At 40.6% G+C, this 21,908-nt stretch overlaps 1 protein-coding gene across 4 annotated transcripts in view; it reads left to right on the forward strand.

Moving 5' to 3' along the window:
• LOC133878171 (ADP-ribosylation factor GTPase-activating protein AGD4-like) overlaps window positions 1–21,908 on the forward strand; it is a 69,139-nt gene that overhangs the window by 22,041 nt on the left and 25,190 nt on the right. For 2 of the 4 annotated variants that reach the window (XM_062316691.1, XM_062316698.1), the window contains exons 5-10: window positions 1,395–1,457; window positions 9,795–9,839; window positions 12,415–12,480; window positions 21,417–21,464; window positions 21,566–21,661; window positions 21,754–21,795. In XM_062316691.1, the coding sequence (XP_062172675.1) occupies window positions 1,395–1,457; window positions 9,795–9,839; window positions 12,415–12,480; window positions 21,417–21,464; window positions 21,566–21,661; window positions 21,754–21,795 (360 nt within the window). Of the gene's footprint in view, window positions 1–343; window positions 789–1,234; window positions 1,296–1,394; window positions 1,458–9,794; window positions 9,840–12,414; window positions 12,481–21,416; window positions 21,465–21,565; window positions 21,662–21,753; window positions 21,796–21,908 lie in introns of those variants that run through there. The other 2 variants (XM_062316685.1, XM_062316705.1) reach the window with 2 other exon arrangements.

Consider the following 21,908-nt stretch of genomic DNA (forward strand, 5'->3'; position numbering starts at 1 on the left):
GCAGCTAATTTGACCAATATTGAGGAGTGGTAGCGTCAAAGTATTTTTCGAACAGTGGCTACATGTGTTGGTATGTTGTCAATGTGATAGGGAGAGCTGTGAAAATATCGTCTCCAAGGAAGCTGTTGAAAAACTGAAGCTTTCTACAGAGAAGCATCTACATCCATTAGAAGTTGCTTGGATCCGGAGAGGCAATGAATTTTTGGTTACTACTCATTTGTTACAATTTATATTAGGAAATATATATGATGATGAATCTTGGTGTGATGTCCCCATGGATGCATGACATATTTACTTGGAAGGCCATCGTTATAATGACATGATTCATTTAACCAAAGACAATACCTCACTTATAAGAGGGATGAAAAAAGGCTCAGGACTCACTTTATATACTTTAAAGGATGAGTCAAACCATAAATCACGAGGACAACTAGGAAAATTATTCTCTCATCTAGACAATTGAAGAAGGCAAGCATTGAAGCGTGTGTAGTGTATGAGTTGATAGGTAGAATTAAAGGAAACAGTTGGAAGAAAATTCTGATCAACTCCCAGAAGTTCAAAAACTGTTGGACTTACAGGAGCTAGTTACCGAAGAGTTACTAAGGGGATTGTCTCTGCTAAGAAGTGTACATGCAATAGATTTTGTGCCAAGATCTGCCTTACCAAAATTGGCTGCATACTCCCATGCAGCATGCTGAAATGAATGGGCAAGTTGAAGTAATTGTAAAAGGTTTAGTGCGAGAAAGTAAAAGTCCATGTGCTGTTCCAGCATTGTTGTTCCTGAATAAGTAAGTATGTGCTATGGAGGACATGCGTAGATTATTGTGTTACAAATAAAATGACAATTAAGTACCGTTCCCAATGCCCAAGTTAGAAGATAAGTTGGATATGTTAGTTAAGTCAGTGTTTTCTATAGTTGAATGAAGGAGTAGTTATCATCAAATTATAAGGGTTTGAGCTCGATGAGCCCCCTACATATAAATTCATATTGACATCAAATTTCCAAATTATGCATACATTATTGTAGATTTCTGTCTTTGGAGGTCCTATGCCTCTGTCCTACACTTGCTTATGCTATCTACCATTTTAATGATACTTCCTTCAAAATTTAAATGAAGAAAACAAATAACTTTTTGAAGCTTAAATTTGTCAGCCCAGCAGTTAAGTCAAATAAGCAAACATGTAATTATTTCATCGACTTCTATTAAAGGAACTTTCCATATCTCCTTAACAGTTGAAGGCCAATGCATATTTACCCTCGCACCAAAAAAAGAAAAAAAAGAAAAGAAAGGCAAGTCAGAGAAGAATAACTTTTGCCCTTTACAGTATGATGGGAAAAGGCTAATTTTTTTGTCCTTATCATTTTATGTTTGAAATGTATTTTATATTCACAGGTAGAGCATGTCTTGATTGATCGCCTCATGCACTTTATGACTGTTGATCTGGAAGATGCAAAGGTAGACTCTTGTTCCTGTATAGCTGTTACGAAAATCACTTTAGTTGATACAGGCTTTGCAGCATGACTCCAATGTAGATGGTGATAATTTTCCTGGATGGTATTTACTGTGGACTAAGTATTGCTGTATTTAGGAATAGGTCATAAACATTAAAATTGCTCATAACCCCAAGTGGTAGCTCAATTAGTTGGGGACCACGCTTCATGAAGCAGAGGTCACTAGTTTGAATTTCACCTTCCCCCTTCCCTTGAGGGCCAATTGCTTATAAAAGAAAAAAAAAAAAATTGCTCATGAAAACATAAAATTTAAGTCCTGATTCTCATTTTTATTATTTTGGTAATTTTTTTATAATTTTGGTATAAGAAATTAAAAATAGTACCATAATAATGTATTCGATACTTATTTGTTGAAGTTGTAGTTTCTTTCATTTATTTCGATAAGTAGAATAAAAAGTCTTATTATATTGAAAAAAGATTGGTGCTTATAAACTCTAAGTCGAATGCCACCTCTTCACCTTGTAAGAACAAGATGGATGGTTTCCTCCTATATTTGGGTTTTGCTGGTGTTTTTCTTTTCTTTTTTCTTTTTTCCTATTTTGGTGTCCTTTTTGTATACTTCTTATATGCTTAGGGGCGCCTTTATGCTTTTTATAAACTTATTTGCTTACCTATAAAAAAAAGGTGGATGGTCATGGGCTCAGAACTCATTTGTTTGTGTATTCAAAACTCAATTGGTCTTGGATTCAAATCTAACTAAGAAGAAGAAGGAAAAAAAAAAAGAAGAAGAGCAAGGATTGATATATGTGAAGTACATGAAAGCCAAAAAAACCTCAAGAAATGCTGCTAGGGGAAGCTTTTTTCCACAGAAGAAAAGAGCCATTGAGAAGAAAGCGGGAAAGAACAAGTAGTTCCTTAATTTTTTAATCATAGGGCTACTTTCTTGAGATTATAATATTTTTCCTTCCAAATAGATTGTTAAAGTCAAAGAGGCAGATAAGGGGGTTGTTTGACAAATACTTGAATAGAACAGAGTAGTGGGTTGCTAATTTTGAAATTAGTAAAAAGTGATGATGTGATATAAAGTAAAAAGAATTTGTATAGAAAAGTGAAAAAGATTTGTATTGTTGTGAATTTTTTATTTGAATAGTAATAAAAAAATTATTGATGTGATATAAAAAGGGGAAAAAGTTAGAATGTTTTGATGTTGATTGGTATTGAAAAATATAAAAATAAAATAAAAAGACTCTGAACAATGCCGTCCACTACGCTGCTCCGTCCAAGCCTTTCCAAACAAGGCCAAGATCATTATGCTTTGGAGACCAAGGAGAATATAGCTTGCACTGGTATGTGAGTGAAATATTGAATGATCCGTTTGACATGTTTGGAGACCAAACTCCAATACTTTTTTTTTTGGATAAGTAATTGTAATTTATAAAAAAAACGCGCAGAGGGGCGCAACCCTTATACACGGGAAGTATACAAGAGAATCCCTAAAAGGGACGAACAAAGAATAAATTTAAAAAGTCTACATAAGTGAAAATACTCAAACTATGATGGGGCGCTATCCAAATATATAACGTATTGAGCAACCGCTTCTGTAGCTCCACCATAAATGTCTCTACATCTTCAAACAGCCGCGCATTCCGCTCCCTCCAAATACACCACAACAAGCACAGAGGAGCTAACCGCCAAGCCTCTTTAGCATGACCACACCCAATCGCCGCCCCCCAACTTTTCAACAACTCCAACACCGTTCGTAGCATAACCCACACTACCTCAAATAAAATAAGTATGTAGCTCCAAAGATTCCGGGCGACTTCACAGTGAAGCAACAAGTGATCAACAGACTCCCCACTCTTCTTACATAAACAACACTACTCAATCACTATAACATTCTTCTTACGCAAGTTATCATGCGTTAATATTTTACCCAAAGCCGCTGACCATACGAAGAAAGCCACCCTTGTTGGAGCCTTAACACGCCAAATATTCTTCCAGGGAAAAGATGGAAAAGATGGGCCATCTTTCCTAATAAGCTCTTCATAGAAGGATCTCACCTCAAATAAACCTTTTTTATAGGGATTCCACACTAATTTGCCACTCTCTCCATATCGAGTCGAAATGGAGTATAGTCGATCGAAGAAAGAAAGGACCATATCCATCTCCCAATCCTGGATTTGTCGCGTAAAGAGAACATTCCACTGAATTACACTATTATGAACATCCAAATTATCCGCCACCATTGCATCTTTGTTCCTTACTATACTAAAAAGAGCTGGAAAGCATTGCTTCAAGGAACTATCCCCATACCACCAATTATGCCAAAAACTAATATTTGATCCATTCCCCACTTCAAAACGAACAAAATTGCGAAATTTCTCCCATCCCCATCTTATATGTTTCGATACACCCACTCCAAAAGAACTCGAAACCTCTTTTGAGCACCACCCACCCTTTAAACTCTCAAATTTGGCATCAATCACCGATCGTCATAAAGCCTCTCCCTAAACTCCAATACTGCTTTAGAGAATCTTCCAAAACATGACCTAGATGATTGCTTGAGACCATACAATTCCTGTTTTAACTTACGGACACGGCCCTGATACTCCTTGAGCAACATACCCACGTGGTTTCTCCATATAAACTTTCTCACGTAATCTCCATTTAAAAAGACATTTTTGACATTCAATTGAAACAAGGGCTAATCAAATTGCAATTACTTATAAAAAAAAGAAGAAGGGCTAATCAGGATTAGTAGCCAAAGAAATAAGAACATGAACATGAACATTTATAAGTTAAAACAGTTTGTGTATAATACCATATGTCTGTGTATAATCCTTAGCAAGCAAATGAGCTTTCAACCGTTCAATTGAACCATCAAGATTAATTTTAACAATGTTAACCCATTTGTAGCCAACAATCTGTTTACTGAACGGTAATGGAATCAGCTCCCATGTCCCATTTTGATGCGAGGCCAACATTTCCAATTCAATAGCTTGTCTCCAATGAGAGTCAGATAATGCATTGTCTTTGAGATAGAAACACGAGAGATGAGAAATAAAGCAAGAAAGTGACGGGGCAAAGTAACTAACCGATAGGATGTTGAGTAGTGCAAGAACATTTACCTTTCCACAGAGCAATAGGCAAGGAGTTGGATGCAAGTGGGGACATTGGATCTGTAGACAATAAGGATGATGATGTTATTATTTGAATATTTGAGCAGGTATCGTTGTCTAGTTAGAAATTACGACCGCGACGGCGATGAAAGTCACAAAGGATCTTCCCTAATGTTGCTGTTGCTGTCTATACAAGAACACCGCTCTTGAAGGAGCCTTAGCTCTCCAAAAACTTTTTCAAGAAAAAGGGGAACTAACATGAATGGATAAACACATGATAAAATGACTTCACTTCAAACTTCCGAATTTTGGAAGGGATCCAAAATATTTTATCCTCACTTCCTTGCCTTTATCTAATAGATACAATAGCTCAAAGAAAGCAGAGACCAAATCCACCTCCCCATCATGCATTTGGTCTAGTGAAAACTGTATTCCATTGAAGAGTCCATTTCGGAATTGCATGTGATTTGCCACCCACGCGTCCTTACAATGTGCAATACTAAACAAGTTTGCAAAATGTCTTCAGAAACTGGTCCCTACACCACAGATCATGCTAAAATCTGATCTTGGACCATCTTCCACCTCATATCTAACAAAAATTGAGAAAACACCCCTCCCCCTCCTTATATTTTTCCACACACCCACTCCGAGGGCCTTGCTACCTTCTTGGAACACCAACCTCCTTCGAAACTATCATATTTAGTTTTCACCACCGATCTCTACAAAGCCTCCCTCTCTATAGTGTATCGCCATAACTATTTTCCTAGAAGAGCTCTGTTAAATTGAATCAGACTTCTTACCCCAAACCACCATAATTCATTGGAGTACAAATTCTCAACCATTTAACTAAATGGGACTTAAACTTATCACCAATTCCACCCCATAAAAAAATCCCCCAGTTTTTCAAGCCGCTTAGCCATGCCTACATGCATAGGGAAGAGGGACAAAGAATAAGTACAGAAGTTTGAAGGAGAGTTTTTTTTTTTTTAATCAAAGTCAACCTACTTCCCTTAGATAGATAAAGCCTTTTCCAACCAGCCAAATGATGTTCCATTTTTTTTCAACAATACCATTCCAAATCAGCGCTAGTGGTTCAAATTCTAGAATAAACTTATACACTTGTCATGGTTTTGGCCATAATCTTTCTGACATCCTCCAAATCAGTAGCCATGGTTGAAAAGGAAAGTCCTAAAAGGAATCCAAAGATAATTGTGGAACCCCAACATCCTGAAATTGAAGAAAAGATCTGTGAGCCCCTTAATGCTAACCTCTTCTTTTTCTTTTTCTGGTCAACCTTTAATGATAACTTGAAAATGAACTTTGATGACCTAGATCTAGATGACATGGATGTGATAGATGTCATCAGTCTAGCCAAGACACAAGATCTACTTGAGAATGAAGATTGCTACCATAGCGAAAAAAATCTCGAACTTGGTTTTAATTTTGAAATGACTGAAGGCTATCAGGCGGAATTGTGAACATGTGGCCAAAGTTGGGAAGAATTGGGCCACAAGCAGAAAGTTGATGAAGTAGGCCAAAGTTTGTGATGATGCTTATAAGTAATTTAGCATTTTTTTTTTTTTGATAAGTAATTTAAAATTCAATAAAAAGCGCAGAGGGGCGCAACCCTAATACACGGGAAGTATACAAGAGAGCCGCTAAACGGGAGGAACAACTAATAAATTAAGAAAGTCTACGTAAGTAGAAACACCTAGATGGCAAAGATGGGGCGCTATCCATAGATATAGCGTGTTAAGAAGACGCTTCCTTAATACTACCATTACAGTCTCGACATCTTCAAAAAGCCTCGCATTCCGCTCTCGCCAAATGCTCCACAAAACACAGTGAGGAACTAAACGCCAAACATTTTTAGCTAGGCCATGCCCTCGAAAAGCACCCCAAGTAGTCAACAAATCCAGCACCGATTGTGGCATGACCCATTCAATTCCAAATAAAGAAAACATAAAACTCCAAAGCTCACGGGCGGTGTCGCAATGAAGTAACAGATGATCAATAGACTCCCCCTTCTTTTTACACATACAACACCACTCAATAACCACAATATTCCTCTTTCGCAGATTGTCATGAGTCAAAATTTTACCTAAAGCTGCAGACCATACAAAGAACGCCACCCTTGTCGGAGCCTTAGCACACCATATATTCTTCCACGGGAATGATGGACCATCTTTCCTACTAAGTGCTTCATAATATGACCTTACTTCAAAATAGCTCCTTGTAGAGAGGTTCCAAACTAACTTGTCACCCTCTCCTTGTCGAATCGGAGTGGAGTACAACCGCTCGAAGAAAGAGAGCACCATCTCCATCTCCCAGTCCTGAAGTTGCCGCGTAAAGAGAACATTCCAATGAATATTTCCATTATGAACAGCCAAATTATCTACCACCATTACCGCTTTGTTCCTCACAAGACTATACAGAACTGGAAAACAATGCTTCAAAGATCTCTCCCCACACCACCGATCATGCCAGAAACTGATATGTGACCCATCCCCTACCACAAACCGAACATAATTGCAAAACTTCTCCCACCCTTTCCTGATATATTTCCAAACCCCTACTCCATAGGAACCCGACACCTCAATAGAGCACCACCCACCCTTTAGGCTCCCAAATTTGGCGTCAATCACCAAACGCCATAAAGCCTCTCTCTCCTTACCATATCTCCACAACCATTTACCCAAAAGAGCTTGGTTAAACTGGGTGAGGTTGTGAACTCCCAACCCCCCTGAATGCAACGGAGTACAAATCCTGTTCCATTTCACTAAATGAAATTTGGCCTCATCCCCTATGCCACCCCATAGGAAATCCCTCTGGATTTTTTCAAGACGATTAGCCACCCACAAAGGAATAGGGAACAGCGACAAGAGATATGTGGGGAGATTGGACAGCGTGCTCTTAATAAGAGTCAACCGTCTGCCCTTTGACAAATATATACGCTTCCAACCAGCCAGCTTCCTTTCCATTTTCTCAACCACCCCTATCCAAGTAGGAACGGACTTATAAGAGGCACCCAAAGGCATACCCAAATACGTTATAGGCAAAGACCCAACCCTACAACCCAAAAGCTGGGCCAACCCTTCAACATCCTCCACCTCACCAATAGGAACAATTTCTAATTTTCCTAAATTGATCCTTAATCCCGAAACTGCCTCAAAACAAAGAAAAATGCACCTGAGATGTCGAATTTGTTCTTCTTGCGCCCCACAAAAAATCAACGTATCATCAGCAAACAATAAATGATTCACTACTATTGCCTCTGACTCTCTATGTCCCACAATAAAACCTGTCATCGAACCGTGCTCCACCGCAGCAGCCAGCATCCGGCTCAAAGCCTTGATAACCACCACAAATAATAAAGGCGACAAAGGATCACCTTGTCGCAACCCGCGAGAGCTAGTAAAGAAACCCGACGGAGTTCCATTGAGAAGGACGGAGAATCTCACCGTAGAGATACAAAAACGAATCCAAGCTCTCCATTTCTCCCCAAAGCCACAACGTTGTAATAAGTAAAGCAAGAAGTCCCAATTCACATGATCATAGGCCTTTTCCAAATCCAACTTACACAACAACCCAGAATCCCCTGAACGGATTTGACTATCCACACATTCATTAGCAATAAGCACTGAATCCAAGATTTGTCGACCACCAATGAACGCATTTTGGGTGTTTGAAATAATCTTACCCAAAACTGATTTAAACCTGTTCGCAAGGACTTTGGAAATAATCTTGTAAATTCCCCCAATAAGACTGATAGGCCGAAAGTCACTCACATCCACAGCATCATTCTTCTTTGGAATCAGAGAGACAAAAGTAGCATTGAAACTCTTTTCAAATTTGCCTCGAGAGTGAAGATCTGCAAAAACAGCCATAATGTCATGCTTTAATATATCCCAACACTTCTGAAAAAAAGCCATAGTGAAGCCGTCGGGGCCCGGTGCCTTATCTCCATTAAAATCTTTGATGACATCCCACACCTCCTTCTCCTCAAACCCTCTCTCTAGCCAGCTACTCTCATCTTCATCAATTGAAAGAAAAGAAAGGCCCTCGACCCTTGGCCGCCAAGAACAATTCTCAACATACAAGTTTTTGTAAAATTGAACTATATGCTCCTGAATCTCCCTTGGATTATTGGAGATTTCACCATCTATGCTTATAGAGTCCACTTGATTAAATTTGCGACGCGAGTTGGCCATCCTGTGAAAAAATTTTGTGTTCTTGTCCCCTTCCTTCAACCACAAAGCTTTAGATTTCTGTCTCCATATTATTTCCTCAAACAGAAGAGTTTTCTCCAGCTCTCTAGACATATCTATCTTGCGAACCTTCTCTTCCTCCTCTAGACCTCGGCCTTCATCAACTGAATCCAGCTCACAAATGCCCTCCAATAATTCTTTCTTCTTCTTCCCTACATCACCAAACACTTCAGCATTCCATTTCTTCAAATCTGTCTTCAATGCCTTCAGTTTAAACGCCAAAATGTGACTTGGAGAACCCGAACACTCATAAGACGACCACCACTTCATGATTTGCTCAACAAAACCCTCATATTTCAGCCACATGTTCTCAAATTTAAAATACCTTTTTCCTCCTCTTGGTGCCCCACAATCCAAAAACAAAGGGAAGTGATCGGACAGAAGTCTTGGAAGCCTTCTTTGAGCTACTCCTAAGTCTTAGATCCTCTTAACCACCACAAATATTAGAACATCTTAACTCACTAAGAGGACAAAAATCTACATAGGAGTAAGAGAAACAATTCCTTTGAGATCCCCAATGCTGAACCTAATGTGGGTATCTCACATTTCCAGGAATCTTGTTAGATTTCTAAGCAAATCAAAATTGAGTACTCATAGACTCCAAGGCATTCAGATTCCCAAATATCACCTTCTCGGTAATCTGGATCTTGGATATCAGAAGATATTGTCCCATCTCCCTTATCAAACAGTACAATGATGCATGAAACTTTATGGAAAGCGATATGCTAGTTGAATTCTCTTTCTCACTAATATAGTTAAAATTCTAGTGACGAGCTCTTGAATTTTTACTTGCTTTTGTGCCCCTCGAGCTTTGCAATGATTTATCCGCTGGAAGTGGAAAGCTTCTTTTTTCATTTTTTTTTCTTCCCTGAAACTGGTGGTGGGTATTGAGACTAAGTTCTTGAAAGTTTTCCTTCTTTTGTTTTCCTTACATGCTTACCCTTTATTTTGTAGGAGTCCCGTCGATGCTTTGACAAAGCTATAGATGGTTATGATCAGGTATTGAAAATTCCATTGAAATCTTCTTGTGTGAATCTGTTGGTTGGATTGTGAAATTTGTAATACATGAAAATGCTAAAAAATGATGATTTTAGTTTAATATTCCCCTGTAGTTGATGTGATGCTTTTGTCTTTTTGGTGCTTAGCACATTTGAATATATCATGGCTCTTCTCCGCTTCAAACTTGCAAACTTTATGATAGCCACTTTGAATATATATCTTCGTAGTTTCATTTTTCATCTGGTTTTGCGTTCATTCCCATGTATGTGGTACTGTAACGATGGAGGATCTAAGAGAGAAGGCACCTGTGTGTTTTGGCTTTGTGTTGAAGGAAAAGGGGGCAATTATGTGAATCAAAATGCCAGATGATGTGTAGTGTACGAGAAGTGTTTTCTTGAATGTGAACAGTGCCACCTTTTAAAATTATATTTTACTTTAAATTTTCTTTATGGTGAAATTGATTCGGAAATTATTTAAAAACAAAATAAGAGAGAAATTTGGTAATGTCATAGACATATTTTGGATCTTGTATTCTCATCGTGTAAGGAAATTATTTCTTTTAGTAGTCCTTTAGATAGAAGTAAAAGTCTGTAAGATTAACCAAGGACAGGTTGGCTATCTCCTCCTTATATGTAATATTTGTTTTTATCAGTGCAACAGAAATCAGGGGTTCTTAAAAAGTAAATTTCCCCTCTATTCTATTTCGGTTCAACATGGAGAGGGTGATAGGTTAGTTTGGAGCCTCTCCAAAAGGGGTCTATTTGAAGTGAAGTCCTATTATGAAGTGTTAAATAGGAAAGATGACCCTTCATTTTCTTGGAAGAATATCTGGCGTGTTAAGGCTCCGTCGATGGTGGCTTTCTTTGTATGGACAGCAACTTTAGGTAAAATTTTCCAGCAGATTCCGCGACGTCCGACAGCTTTTCCGGCAAGTTCAGCGCCACGCCGGCGATAGTTGTGTTGTAGTTTTTCCTCTTTCTTTTGTATTTGGGGTTTGATTTGTATTTTGGGTTTGCTTTTCAGATGTAATTTGGGCTTTTTTGTATTTTTGGGTTTGTATTTCTGTTGGGTTTGGGTGCTTTTGGGCAGATTTGGGTGAATGTTGGGGGGCTTTTTTGGTTTTTTGGGCTTTGGGTTTCTTGTGGTTTTGGGTGCTGCATGCGGGTTTTAGGGTTAGTCCTTATGGGTTTGTTTGGGTTTTTCTATTTATGGGTTAGCTTTAGCTGTTCCTGTGTATACTCCGGTATATTTAGGGGCGCCTTACGCTTATTTATAAAGTTTTCTTACTTATAAATTTTTTTTTTTTTGACGCATGTTAATCTGCGAAAGAGGAATGTCGTGGTGATTGAGTGGTGCTGTATGTGTAAAAAGAGTTGGGAGTCCATTGAACATTTGCTACTTCATTGCAAAGTTGCTCGCGATCTATAGAGTTACGTTCTTACTTTATTTGGGGTAGAGTGGGTTATGCCACAAAGGGTGCTGGAATTGTTGACTAGCTGGGGTGTGTCGTTTGGGTATGGTCCAACTAAGGAAGTTTGGCGGTTAGTTCCGATGTGTTTAATGTGGTGTCTTTGGTGGGAGCGGAATGTGCGACACTTTGAAGACGTAGAGAAATCGATGTTGGAGCTGTGGAAACGTTTGCTTAACACGTTATATATTTGGATATCAACTCTTCATAGCTTTAGTATTTTTACTTGTGCAGATTTTTTTAAATTTATTTTCTGTCTGTTCCTATTAGGGGTACTCTTGTATACTTCCTGTGCATTAGGGTTGCGCCCCTCTGCGCTTTATTAATGAATTAACATTACTTATCAAAATAAAAATAAAAATTTCCCCTTTACTTTATAGTTTGAAGGAGTTTCCTTCAAACATCACTTAAGGAGCTTTCAAGTGCCTTAGATGCATTGAGAGAAGTCCAAGACAATTGCCTGGTACATCTCTGCCAAATTTTTATATTCCTTCTTCCTTAACTGCATTTATCCATCCTACCTATAACCTTTAATTTCTTTCTTTCTTTCTTGACCCCTCATCCCGTTCTACATCACTATGGGGTGGGGCTGCACAAGCGTATGGTGTCTATGGTAGGGAGATAGCTGGGGGACAAGATAGAGTTAGTGGATCACCTTTCTTACATTTTTCAGTAGTTTGGGAGCTTTAATGTTTTATCTACTCTAATTTGGGACACTAGAGTAAGTTTTTGAGGTTCTTTTAGTTGGTATGAGAGGTTTGGCAGTAATAGCAGTCACCAAGTCTGGATCTACTCCTTTAAGCCTGTGGTGGTGCTTAGTTGTGGCCACATTTAATAAGCCTTTAATGTAATGGAGAATTCTTGGAGCTTGAAACCACACTTTTTAAGAACTTTATATGGGTAACTTAAAAATGAACTTTATATGGGTAGATGGGTATCCTCGTATCTCCTTTCTGTTACGGATTTTGTTGATTTGTTGCTTGAGAATTTTCCACATTGAGGTAGTCTTTCTTGGTATATCTCTTATATGCTTGGTTGCATTTCAAAGAAGTTATTTATATGGATTTACGTAGTTATCTATATATGTATGTGTTTTTCTATTACCAGGCACGAGAAAAGTTTGTGTCTTTGAAGAAAAATACAAGAGCAGAGATTGTTGCAGAACTAGAAGAGGTATGCTTTGCATTTATTTTGACATTAGTAACTCATCTAAGCATTTCCTGAACAAAAAATATCCATTATGACTGTATTTTATATAATCTCTATTTGTGGATCTTTTTTCTTGACCAGTTACGTCTTCTATTGCATTTGCATTTTTCAAGTGTTGTCTTGCCGGTAATAAGTATAGTTGTTCATAGCATAACATCAATTATCTTAATATCAGACACTTATTGCCATTATGGTGATTTAATGTGGGAGGATTTGGTTATTACTACACATATTATAAAAATGGTGGTTTTGCTAGGCAAAAATAACAGCACTCTCCTGCAAAAGTTTAGCCCCTTAAACTACTGCCATGTTGATGATGGGCTGGAGGGTGGGACATTTCCCTCTAAGCCTTTTATCATCATCATCGTGCTTATTTAATTCTGAATTCTTCTCTTTATTGTGTTAATAATGAAGGTTAGTATCTGGTTAATGGGGAACTAACTTAATATTTGGGCTAGATTGAAGAACATGGATTTTTTTTTCTTGTATTTTTCTTTATTGCTTTTAATCTTTTCTTTTATAATAAGAGTACGTAATCTTAAGCATATGGTAATACGATTTCCCTCTTCAAGAATTGGTCGATGGATAGTTTTAGAAGCTTAATAAGAATGCTAAAAATTTGATGTCCGGTCCTACTATGAGGCACCACAATGGTCCAGTGGTGGACAGTGTAGCGACCTGCAGAATTTCTATCATATATATATATATATATATATATATATATATATATTTTTTTTTTCATATACAAGCCGCGCGTGCTATGTTGACACATATCTGCACCTATTATCTCACAATATCATAATAACATTTCATATTATAAATTACATTCTATCAGCGGAAACATCTAACATAATATATGAAGTAGCACCACAAATCTGGCATTAAACATCTATATTATAAAGTTTAACTGTCTTTACATAATACAACTGTTGCTATACAAATGTGTCACATGCGACACAAGCTATATACATCACAAGTGTTTATACACATGCCCAATAATGATGAACACAAAAGAATGATTGACGAGTCTAATCCACAAAATTAGACCCCAAGGAGACCCATGGCCTCAATCATAGAAATCCAAGTACTTAACTACTGGGTCCTCTTCGACATCCTCGGCACCTGCAATATCAAGATAATCTATGCAATCTTGAAATTCCACGATAACATAGGCGGAAATGAGTGAGTCAACAATTCTCAGCGAGTAAAACCCACAGATTTCTCGAAATGAGCTGACTTATCTATCTTACCATGAATTTACAATAACAACTACTCTTGGCTTTATAGCACCTTTAAAAATATTTCAGTAGCTGATAAAGTAAACAATGTAACAAAGAAAAACCATTTGAACCAACTATTCTAGTTGTAGTGATATACACACGCTCCATTGCCTTTGCCAGTAGCATGTACATACTAATACCTATAGTCCAATCCCTTGCCTCCTCCTTCGGTTTGAGTCGATTCAGTCCAGAGTCGTTCTCCCTTAACACAAACTGACGCCTCATCCCACCCTCTTTGTCTTCCAAGATCTTTTTCTCTCCTACCCATACGTTAGATCCTCTACGATGCCCCCTACCCTTGTCACTCCCATCACATCCCGATATCACTTTACCAACCGTTTGATCTCCCAGAGCTACATATCCGAACATTTATTGCACGAGAAACTTAGATTCCAACTCCCGCCAATTCCCTTCGCATTGAATCTAGGCAGGATCCCCCAACTGTCTTTTGAAAAATCACCAACATCCAAGAAGTTTAAGAGTCATCAGGCCTTTTGAGTATTGGGCCTCTTGAAGGAGAGGCAGGTGGGCCTAATCTCAACGAGCCAGAGCCCAAGGCCATAATCAAGAATTGCAACACTTCTCTCCTTCGAGGCCCTAAATCCAGCGTTGCCTATCTAGGAAATCACTATAACTAATTGTCAAGAGAGAAACATAAGCAACCGTCCAAAGATGCAATGTTTTGAATAAAAATGACTTCATCTCCTCCAAAGTCCTCTTACGATCAAAATAATGTTGATATTTTTTCGAGAAAGTTTTACTTAAATAGACTCTCTCTCTCTCTCTCTCTCTCTCTCTCTCTCTCTCTCTCTCTCTCTCTCTCTCTCTCACCCTTTCTTTACCAAAATTTTCTTGCATTTTCCGGGAAAATTTGGGACCAGTTTTGTAGTCATGGTGAGATCCTTGCGTTGGTGGTCGGTAGAATCCAAGGAATTCGCTTTGTCAGTGGTTGGAGGCGCTACGGGTATCAGGATACGTGAGAAATGCAAAGGTATGACAAGGTCCATTCTCCTCGACAAAGACGAGACTGCTTGGTTGATCAAGTCTTTCGGCGAGTTAGTTTCGGTCCAAGACTCCAGAGTTTTCTGGAATCAATCTGTTCGTGGTTTCCCTCGCATCCTTGCGCAGCAATGCTACAACAGGCACGGTTATTTTTTGACCGTTGAGGAATATGAGGGTAGAAGAAGGAGCGGCTCCATCATGGTTCCGAAAGGAAGATTTCGTGAAGGATGAGAGAAATTCGGGTTGGAACTCCATTTAGCTTTCAGGCTTCTCCACTCTGATTCTACCAGCTCCTTGAAGCAGTTGGGTGCTTTTGGAGTTCCTCTTTTGGAGTCCAATATCGTGACGAGGAGGAGTTATGCCGAGGTACTGAGGTCCTCGCCGCCGAAGCTGGAAGAGTCACTTTCCCCCTTTCAGGCGGGTCCTCTGGCAAAGGGCCCTGGTGATCAGTTGAAAGCAACGGTTAAGACAACTTCGGCAAAGTCAGTCCCTCCTGTGATGGTAGGTCCAGCGAAGGCAGTTCGGGCTCCGGCGTTTGTTCCGGTCGCTGGCCTAAGGAAAAGGGCTGCTGGCTCTAGCCCCCTATTGTCATCCCCTGCTGCACGCAAGCCTACAACTCGCAAGTCATGTTTTAGTGACAACCTCGATTTTCGCAGCTTCAGGAAGACGTTGGAGAGTCTTCTTGTAGATACTGGTCATTGCCTGTCGGTTCAAGACTAGTTGGGTGAGGGCCTGTTGGGTCATGGGCCCAAGCAACCCGTTTTTCGCCCCAAGTTCAAGAATCGGTTTGCTCATCAGGGCTCCAGTTTCTTCTGGCCCAAAGCTAAGGGTCCTCCGCTGGCCCAAGTCGCTTCAGCATCGGCCTCTGACCTTAAAGGTAAAGCCCCGCTGGTTCTCCCCAGCCTCCGGCCCAAGCTCGTTTATAAGGCTAAGGTTGGTTCGGGCCTTGCTTCAAGCAACCCAGGGGCTTCTTCTTCCTCCTTGGTATCGACTTCTCTACGCCGCACTGGTTTTGGGCCAAAGTCTCCCAGGCCCGTCACTTATCTTTTAGGCTCAAACGGCTCTTCCTTGGGGGTTCCTTCTCCTTCTACTGAACTGGACTCCGATCTGTCTCAAGCTAGCTGTGTTCTCTCTCGGCCCAGAACGTCGGAGCTGGCGCTTCCCTGTTTATCACCAGTCCTTTCAGTGTTGCCGCCCCTTGCTTCTCTGGTGGTCTTCCCTTTGGCGTGCCTTCAGCACCTCTCCCCCCCCTTGGAGGCGCCGATGGCCGTGTCTATCAGGCTTCAGCTCAGGTCACCACCCTTGGTCTGGGATTCTCTCTCTCCTTTGATGGCCCCCCCCCCCCCCCCCCCCCCTTTGGGTCCCCCGGTTCTACTTCTCCTGCACCTGACCCCGACCCTCTCTCTCTTGCCCCGATCCCTGTGGAGGCTGCCCCCCTTTATCTCTCAATGGCTGGTGGCTTAGAGTTGGATTTCCCCGCTGTGGTCAATCCCATCCCTCTAGCTTGCTACCCTCCTCCCAAGTCCAACTGGAAGACTGGGAAGAGCTCTCCGGATTGGCTTATGCCGATGTTAGCGGATTCCTGGTTCTCTGTGGGTCTCTCTTGCGATGACTCTGTTCATAATCCTTTGCCCTTGTTTTCTGATATGCTGTCTAAGCATGAAGACCAAGGGAAGTGCTCCAGTCCGAAGGTGCGTAAAAAAGGTGTTAGAGAAGTTAATGGTCTCTTTTGCTTTGTCAACTATGATGCTCACAGCGGCAGTGTCTCTTGTGGTTGGAACAAGAGGAGGGCTCTCAGTGGTTCCTCATGAATCCCAGATTGATCTCTTGGAATGTTAGAGGGTTGAATCAAAGAAGCAAGAGGTTGAAAATCAGGAACCTCCTCAAGTAGTGGAAGGCTGACATAATTTGTTTGCAAGAAACCAAATTAGAACTTATCTCTAACAGTATCGTGAAAAGCTTGTGGGGTTGTCAACTTGCAGATTGGTGCTTTCTTCCTTCAAGCGAGGCTTCCGGTGGTATCTTGTTGATGTGGGATAGGAGGGTTGTGGAAAAATTTGAGGTGCTGGTGGGGGATCACGTCGTGGCTTGTAGCTTTAGAAATTGTGCAGATAACTTCTCTTGGGCTTTTGCTAGGGTTTATGGCCCTAACCTTGATCCTCTCCGTAGGAATTTATGGGACGAATTGGCTGGTTTGCTTAGTTTGTGGGATCTCCCTTGGTGCATTGGTGGCGACTTCAATGTCATCCGCTTCCCCTGTGAGCGTTCAGGAGCCGCTTGCATTTCTCCCGCGATGTCGGATTTCTCTGACTTTATCTTAGAGCATGGCCTCATGGACCTTCCCCTTTCAGGAGGGTCATTCACATGGTCCAATCTCTCCTCTCGGTTTAGGATTGATAGATTTCTAGTCTCTCCGGTTCGGGAAGCTAAATATCCTGGTCTCTTCCAGAAGAGGTTTCCCCGCTTGTGCTCTGATCACTTCCCCATCCTCCTCGATTGCGGTGGTATTCATAAGGGGAAAAGACCTTTTAAGTTTGAGATTTTGTGGCTTCAGGAAGACAGCTTCGTGGAGAGGGTGGGGCTTTGGTGGGAGTCTTACTCCTTCCAAGGCTCCCCTAGCTTTGTTCTTGCTCAAAAATTGAAGGCACTAAAGGTTGATCTTAAATCTTGGAACGAACAGGTGTTTGGAAACGTGGAATCCCTTAAATTGGCTCGTCTTGAAGAATTGCGTGCGCTTGACAGAATTGGGAAGAGAGAGGCTTAGAACTTTGGAGGAAAAACTCAATTGCTAGTGATCTGGAAAGAATTATTCTCCAAGAAGAAATCAGCTGTAGACAAAAATCCAGGGTTCTTTGGCTAAAAGCGGGCGACAAATGCACTAAGTTCTTTCATCAGATCGCTATCTCGAACAGAAGATCCAACTCCATAGAATCCTTGTCTGTTAATGGTTCAGTCACTTTTGATCAACCAGCCATCAAAGACCACATTGTTCATTTCTATGAGTCTCTTTTTTCTGAGCAATACAATTGGAGGTCCAAATTGGATGGCATTGCTTTCAACTCCTTATCCTTGGAGGAAGCCACTAAGTTGGAGCTTCCTTTTGAGGAAAGGGAGGTCCTAGAGGTGGTGAAATCTATGAACCGAGACAAGGTCTCAGAATGCTTTTGTCAAAGGTAGACATATTTTGGACTCGATCCTCATAGCCAGTGAATGCTTGGATAGCCGTATCAAGTCTGGTATCCCAGGGGTTCTTTGCAAACTAGATATTACGAAGGCTTTCGACCACGTCAATTGGAAATTCTTGTTGTACATGCTAAAAAGATGTGGCTTCGGGGATAAATGGGTCTCTTGGATTTCTCTTTGCATCTCATCGGCGCACCACTCGGTTTTGGTTAATGGTTCGCCAGTTGGCTTCTTCAATAGTTCTAGAGGGCTGAGGCAGGGTGATCCTCTTTCTCCCCTTCTGTTCATTGTTGTCATGGAGGCTTTGAGCAAAATGCTCTCTGGTGCTGTTGATAGTGGTCGACTCTCATGCTTTTCGGTGGGTTCTAGGCCTCCTATGATCAACATCTCTCATTTGTTGTGTGCAAATGACATATTGGTCTTCTGTGAGGCTAATCCTGACCATCTTCGTTTCCTGCGTGTACTTCTTGTTTGCTTTGAAGCTGGCTCTGGTTTAAAAGTCAATTTGGCTAAATCTCTCTTGGTTCTTGTTGGCAATGTGGACAATGTTGTCGAGTTGGCTTCTATCTTGGATTGCGGGACTTCCTCTCTGCCCTTGAAGTATCTTGCGGGCACGCCACAAGGCTACGTCCATCTGGGATGATATTGTGGTTAAGATGGAGCGCCGTTTGGCCAGTTGGCAAAAGTTGTATTTGTCCAAGGGTGCTAGGGTTATCCTCATCAAGAGTACACTCTCCAACCTCGTTACGTATTTCATGTCTATTTTTCCCATTCCTACTCATGTGGCTAACTGTATTGAGAAGCTTCAAAGAGACTTTCTTTGGGGTGGGATAGGCGAAGAATTCAAATATTACTTGGTCAGATGGGACAAGGTTTGCTCTCCGATCTCTGAGGGAGGTTTGGGTTTCAGAAACTTGAAGACTTTCAATCGTGCTCTTCTAGGCAAATGGCTATGGCGTTATGGGTCTGAGCAAGATGCATGGTGGAGAGTCGTGGTGAATTCTATATATGGCAGCCTAAGGGGTGGTTGGTGCTCTCTCGAGCCGACAGGAGCCTTTGGGGTGGGGGTATGGAAAAACATCAGGAAAGGATTGGATTCGTTCTCTCGTTACACTAGATTCGTCGTGGGGGATGGCTCCAAGATCAGCTTTTGGCATGATTTGTGGTGTGGTGACACAGCCCTCAAAGCAGCCTTTTCAGCTTTATTTGACATTGCTCTCCTTAAGGACGCCAGTGTTGCGGATAATTTGGAGCGGTTGGGTGGCTCATTCCAGTGGAATGTGAGCTTCATCAGGGAGGCTCACAATTGGGAGGTGGATGTCTTTGCCTCTTTCTTCCAATTGCTATATTCAGTTAAAGTAAACAGAGATAATAAAGACAGTTTGTGGTGGGTCCCCTCCAAAAAAGGAGTTTTCAAAGTCAAGTCCTTTTTTTACTCCTTAACTAGCATTGGTGGCAGACGCTTTCCCTGGAAAGGTGTTTGGAGCACTCAAGCTCCTCCTAGGGCTGCTTTCTTTGTGTGGACTGCGGCTCTTGGTAAGATCCTCACCCAGGACAACCTTAGGAAATGGCATGTTATTGTGATCAACCGTTGCTGCATGTGTAAGAAGACCGAGGAAACTGTGGATCATCTCCTTCTCCATTGCGACGTGGCTTCTGTTGTGTGGAATTCTCTCTTTAGCTGTTTCGGTGTGTCTTGGGTTATGCCTAGACGGGTTATTGACTTGCTTGCATTTTGGTGGTCATTTGGCAGATCAAGGAGTGCTGTCGTTTGGAAAATGACACCTATTTGTATCTTCTGGTGCCTTTGGTGAGAAAGAAACAATAGAAGTTTTGAAGACTTGGAAAAAACCTTGGAAGGGACTCTTTCTTTGTTCTATCATTCTTTGTTTTGTTGGACTTCGGCTTATGTCCATCCTTTGTTTATTTCTTTTTCTGACTCTCTCTCGTTTTTCTATTTCTAGTTAGGTGTTTTTCTTGTATACTTCCAGTGTACTAAGGGGAGCCTTACGTTTTTCTAATAAATTTGATCTCTTGCCTATCAAAAAAAGGGTCCTCAAAACTTTCGTCATTCTTTTTCCTACATCGGTACTATAGAAGGGACGTAGGCACGATGTTCCACACCGCAGCACTTCGCGTTATGCTAGTAGGCAACCAACAAGCATGCAGGTTGGCTACATGTCTAGGCATAACCTGAGGCAATCCAAAACGACTGAAAAAGACAATCCAAATGGCATAAGACACATCACAATCAAGAAGATGGTCCACGGACTCCTCATTCCTCTTACATAGGCAACATCTGTTGAACGCAATGACGTGCTGCTTTATGAGGTTTTTCATGGTGATAGTCTTACCTAGAGCTGCTGACCAAGGGAAAAAGGCCGCCCTCAAGGGAGCCTTAGTCCACCAAACAATCTTCCAAGGGAAGCGGTAGCATTCATTACAAACCAATGAATAATAGAAGGATTTAACCTTAAACAACCGTCGTTTGGAGGTGACCCATCACAACTTATCTTCCCTTTCTTGTCTCAATTTGGCTGAATACAACACCCTCTTCCAAACACTACAAACCAAACCCTCTTCCAAGGGAAGCGGTAGCATTCACTACAAACCAAGGAACAATAGAAAGATTTAACCTTAAAAAACCCTCTTTTGGAGGGGCCCATCGCAACTTATCTTTCCTTTCTCGTCTCAATTTGGCTGAATACTACATCTTGAAGAATGAGGCAAAGACATCCACCTCCCAATTATGAGCCGCTTTAGCAAAGTTCACTTTCCATTGATTGGAACCACTATAAAACTTCAAGTGAGCCGCAACAGAGGCATTCTTTGCGTAGGCAATACCAAATAAATCAAGAAAGGCTTCCTTAAGGGTCACATTCCCACGCCACTGATCATGCCAAAATCTAATCTTAGAGCCATCTCTCATCTCAAATCTGGTGTGACACAAAAATTCCCCTCATCCCCTCCTAATATTCTTCCACAACATTATCCTAAACACACCAGAAGGCTCAATAGAACACCACCCACCCTATGAACTGCCAAATTTAGAATTCACCCCCACTCTCCATCAAGCCTCTTTCTCATGCAAATTTAACATAGATATGTTAGATATGTACATTTATTACCATAGGCTCCAAGAGTATGTTAGATATGTACACATCTTACCTAGGCTTCGAGAGCATGTTGGATATGTACAATCAAATAATATGGTAATAAATGTAACTAATATATTCTTGAAATTGTACAGTGTTACTAAATTTCATGGTTAACATGTTCAGCATCTTTTGTTTAGGTAAAGGCAGGAAGATATATATATATATATATATATATATATTATTTATCTATTTTCCTACAATAAAGTTCTATTGCTGGCAACTTCTTATTGGCAAAATTTAGGACCTTATTGTCCTTACTGTCCCTTATTTTTGACAGGATCTACAGAACTCAAAGTCAGCATTTGAGAGGAGCCGTTTCAATCTAGTACGCCATCTACTTATGAGGATATCTGTTATACTTTCGCCCAAAGTTAATTTTTTTGTCATTCCACCTGTAATGGAATTTCCTTTCTGGTTTAACTTAAGGTAAACGCCCTCATGAATATTGAAGCAAAGAAGAAATACAAGTTCTTGGAATCTATAAGTGCAATGATGGATGCTCACCTGAGATATTTTAAGCTGGTCTGCTTGTTTAATTGTTAAATCTAAAATTTGTACCCATAAATTTGTTTTCCATTTTTGGACTGAAGATATTTGGTTGCTGTGTGCTTTAGGGATATGAATTATTGAGCCAAATGGAACCATTCATTCACCAGGTATCACCATGATTTACTTTTCATTTGATGGATATTAATATTTTGAAGATGTAAAACCTCAACTACTCATTTAAACAGTTTTCAACAGTTTGTGATTGACATCATCTGGTCTG

This window comes from Alnus glutinosa, chromosome 1, assembly GCF_958979055.1.
Source record: "Alnus glutinosa chromosome 1, dhAlnGlut1.1, whole genome shotgun sequence".
NCBI lineage: Eukaryota > Viridiplantae > Streptophyta > Magnoliopsida > Fagales > Betulaceae > Alnus > Alnus glutinosa.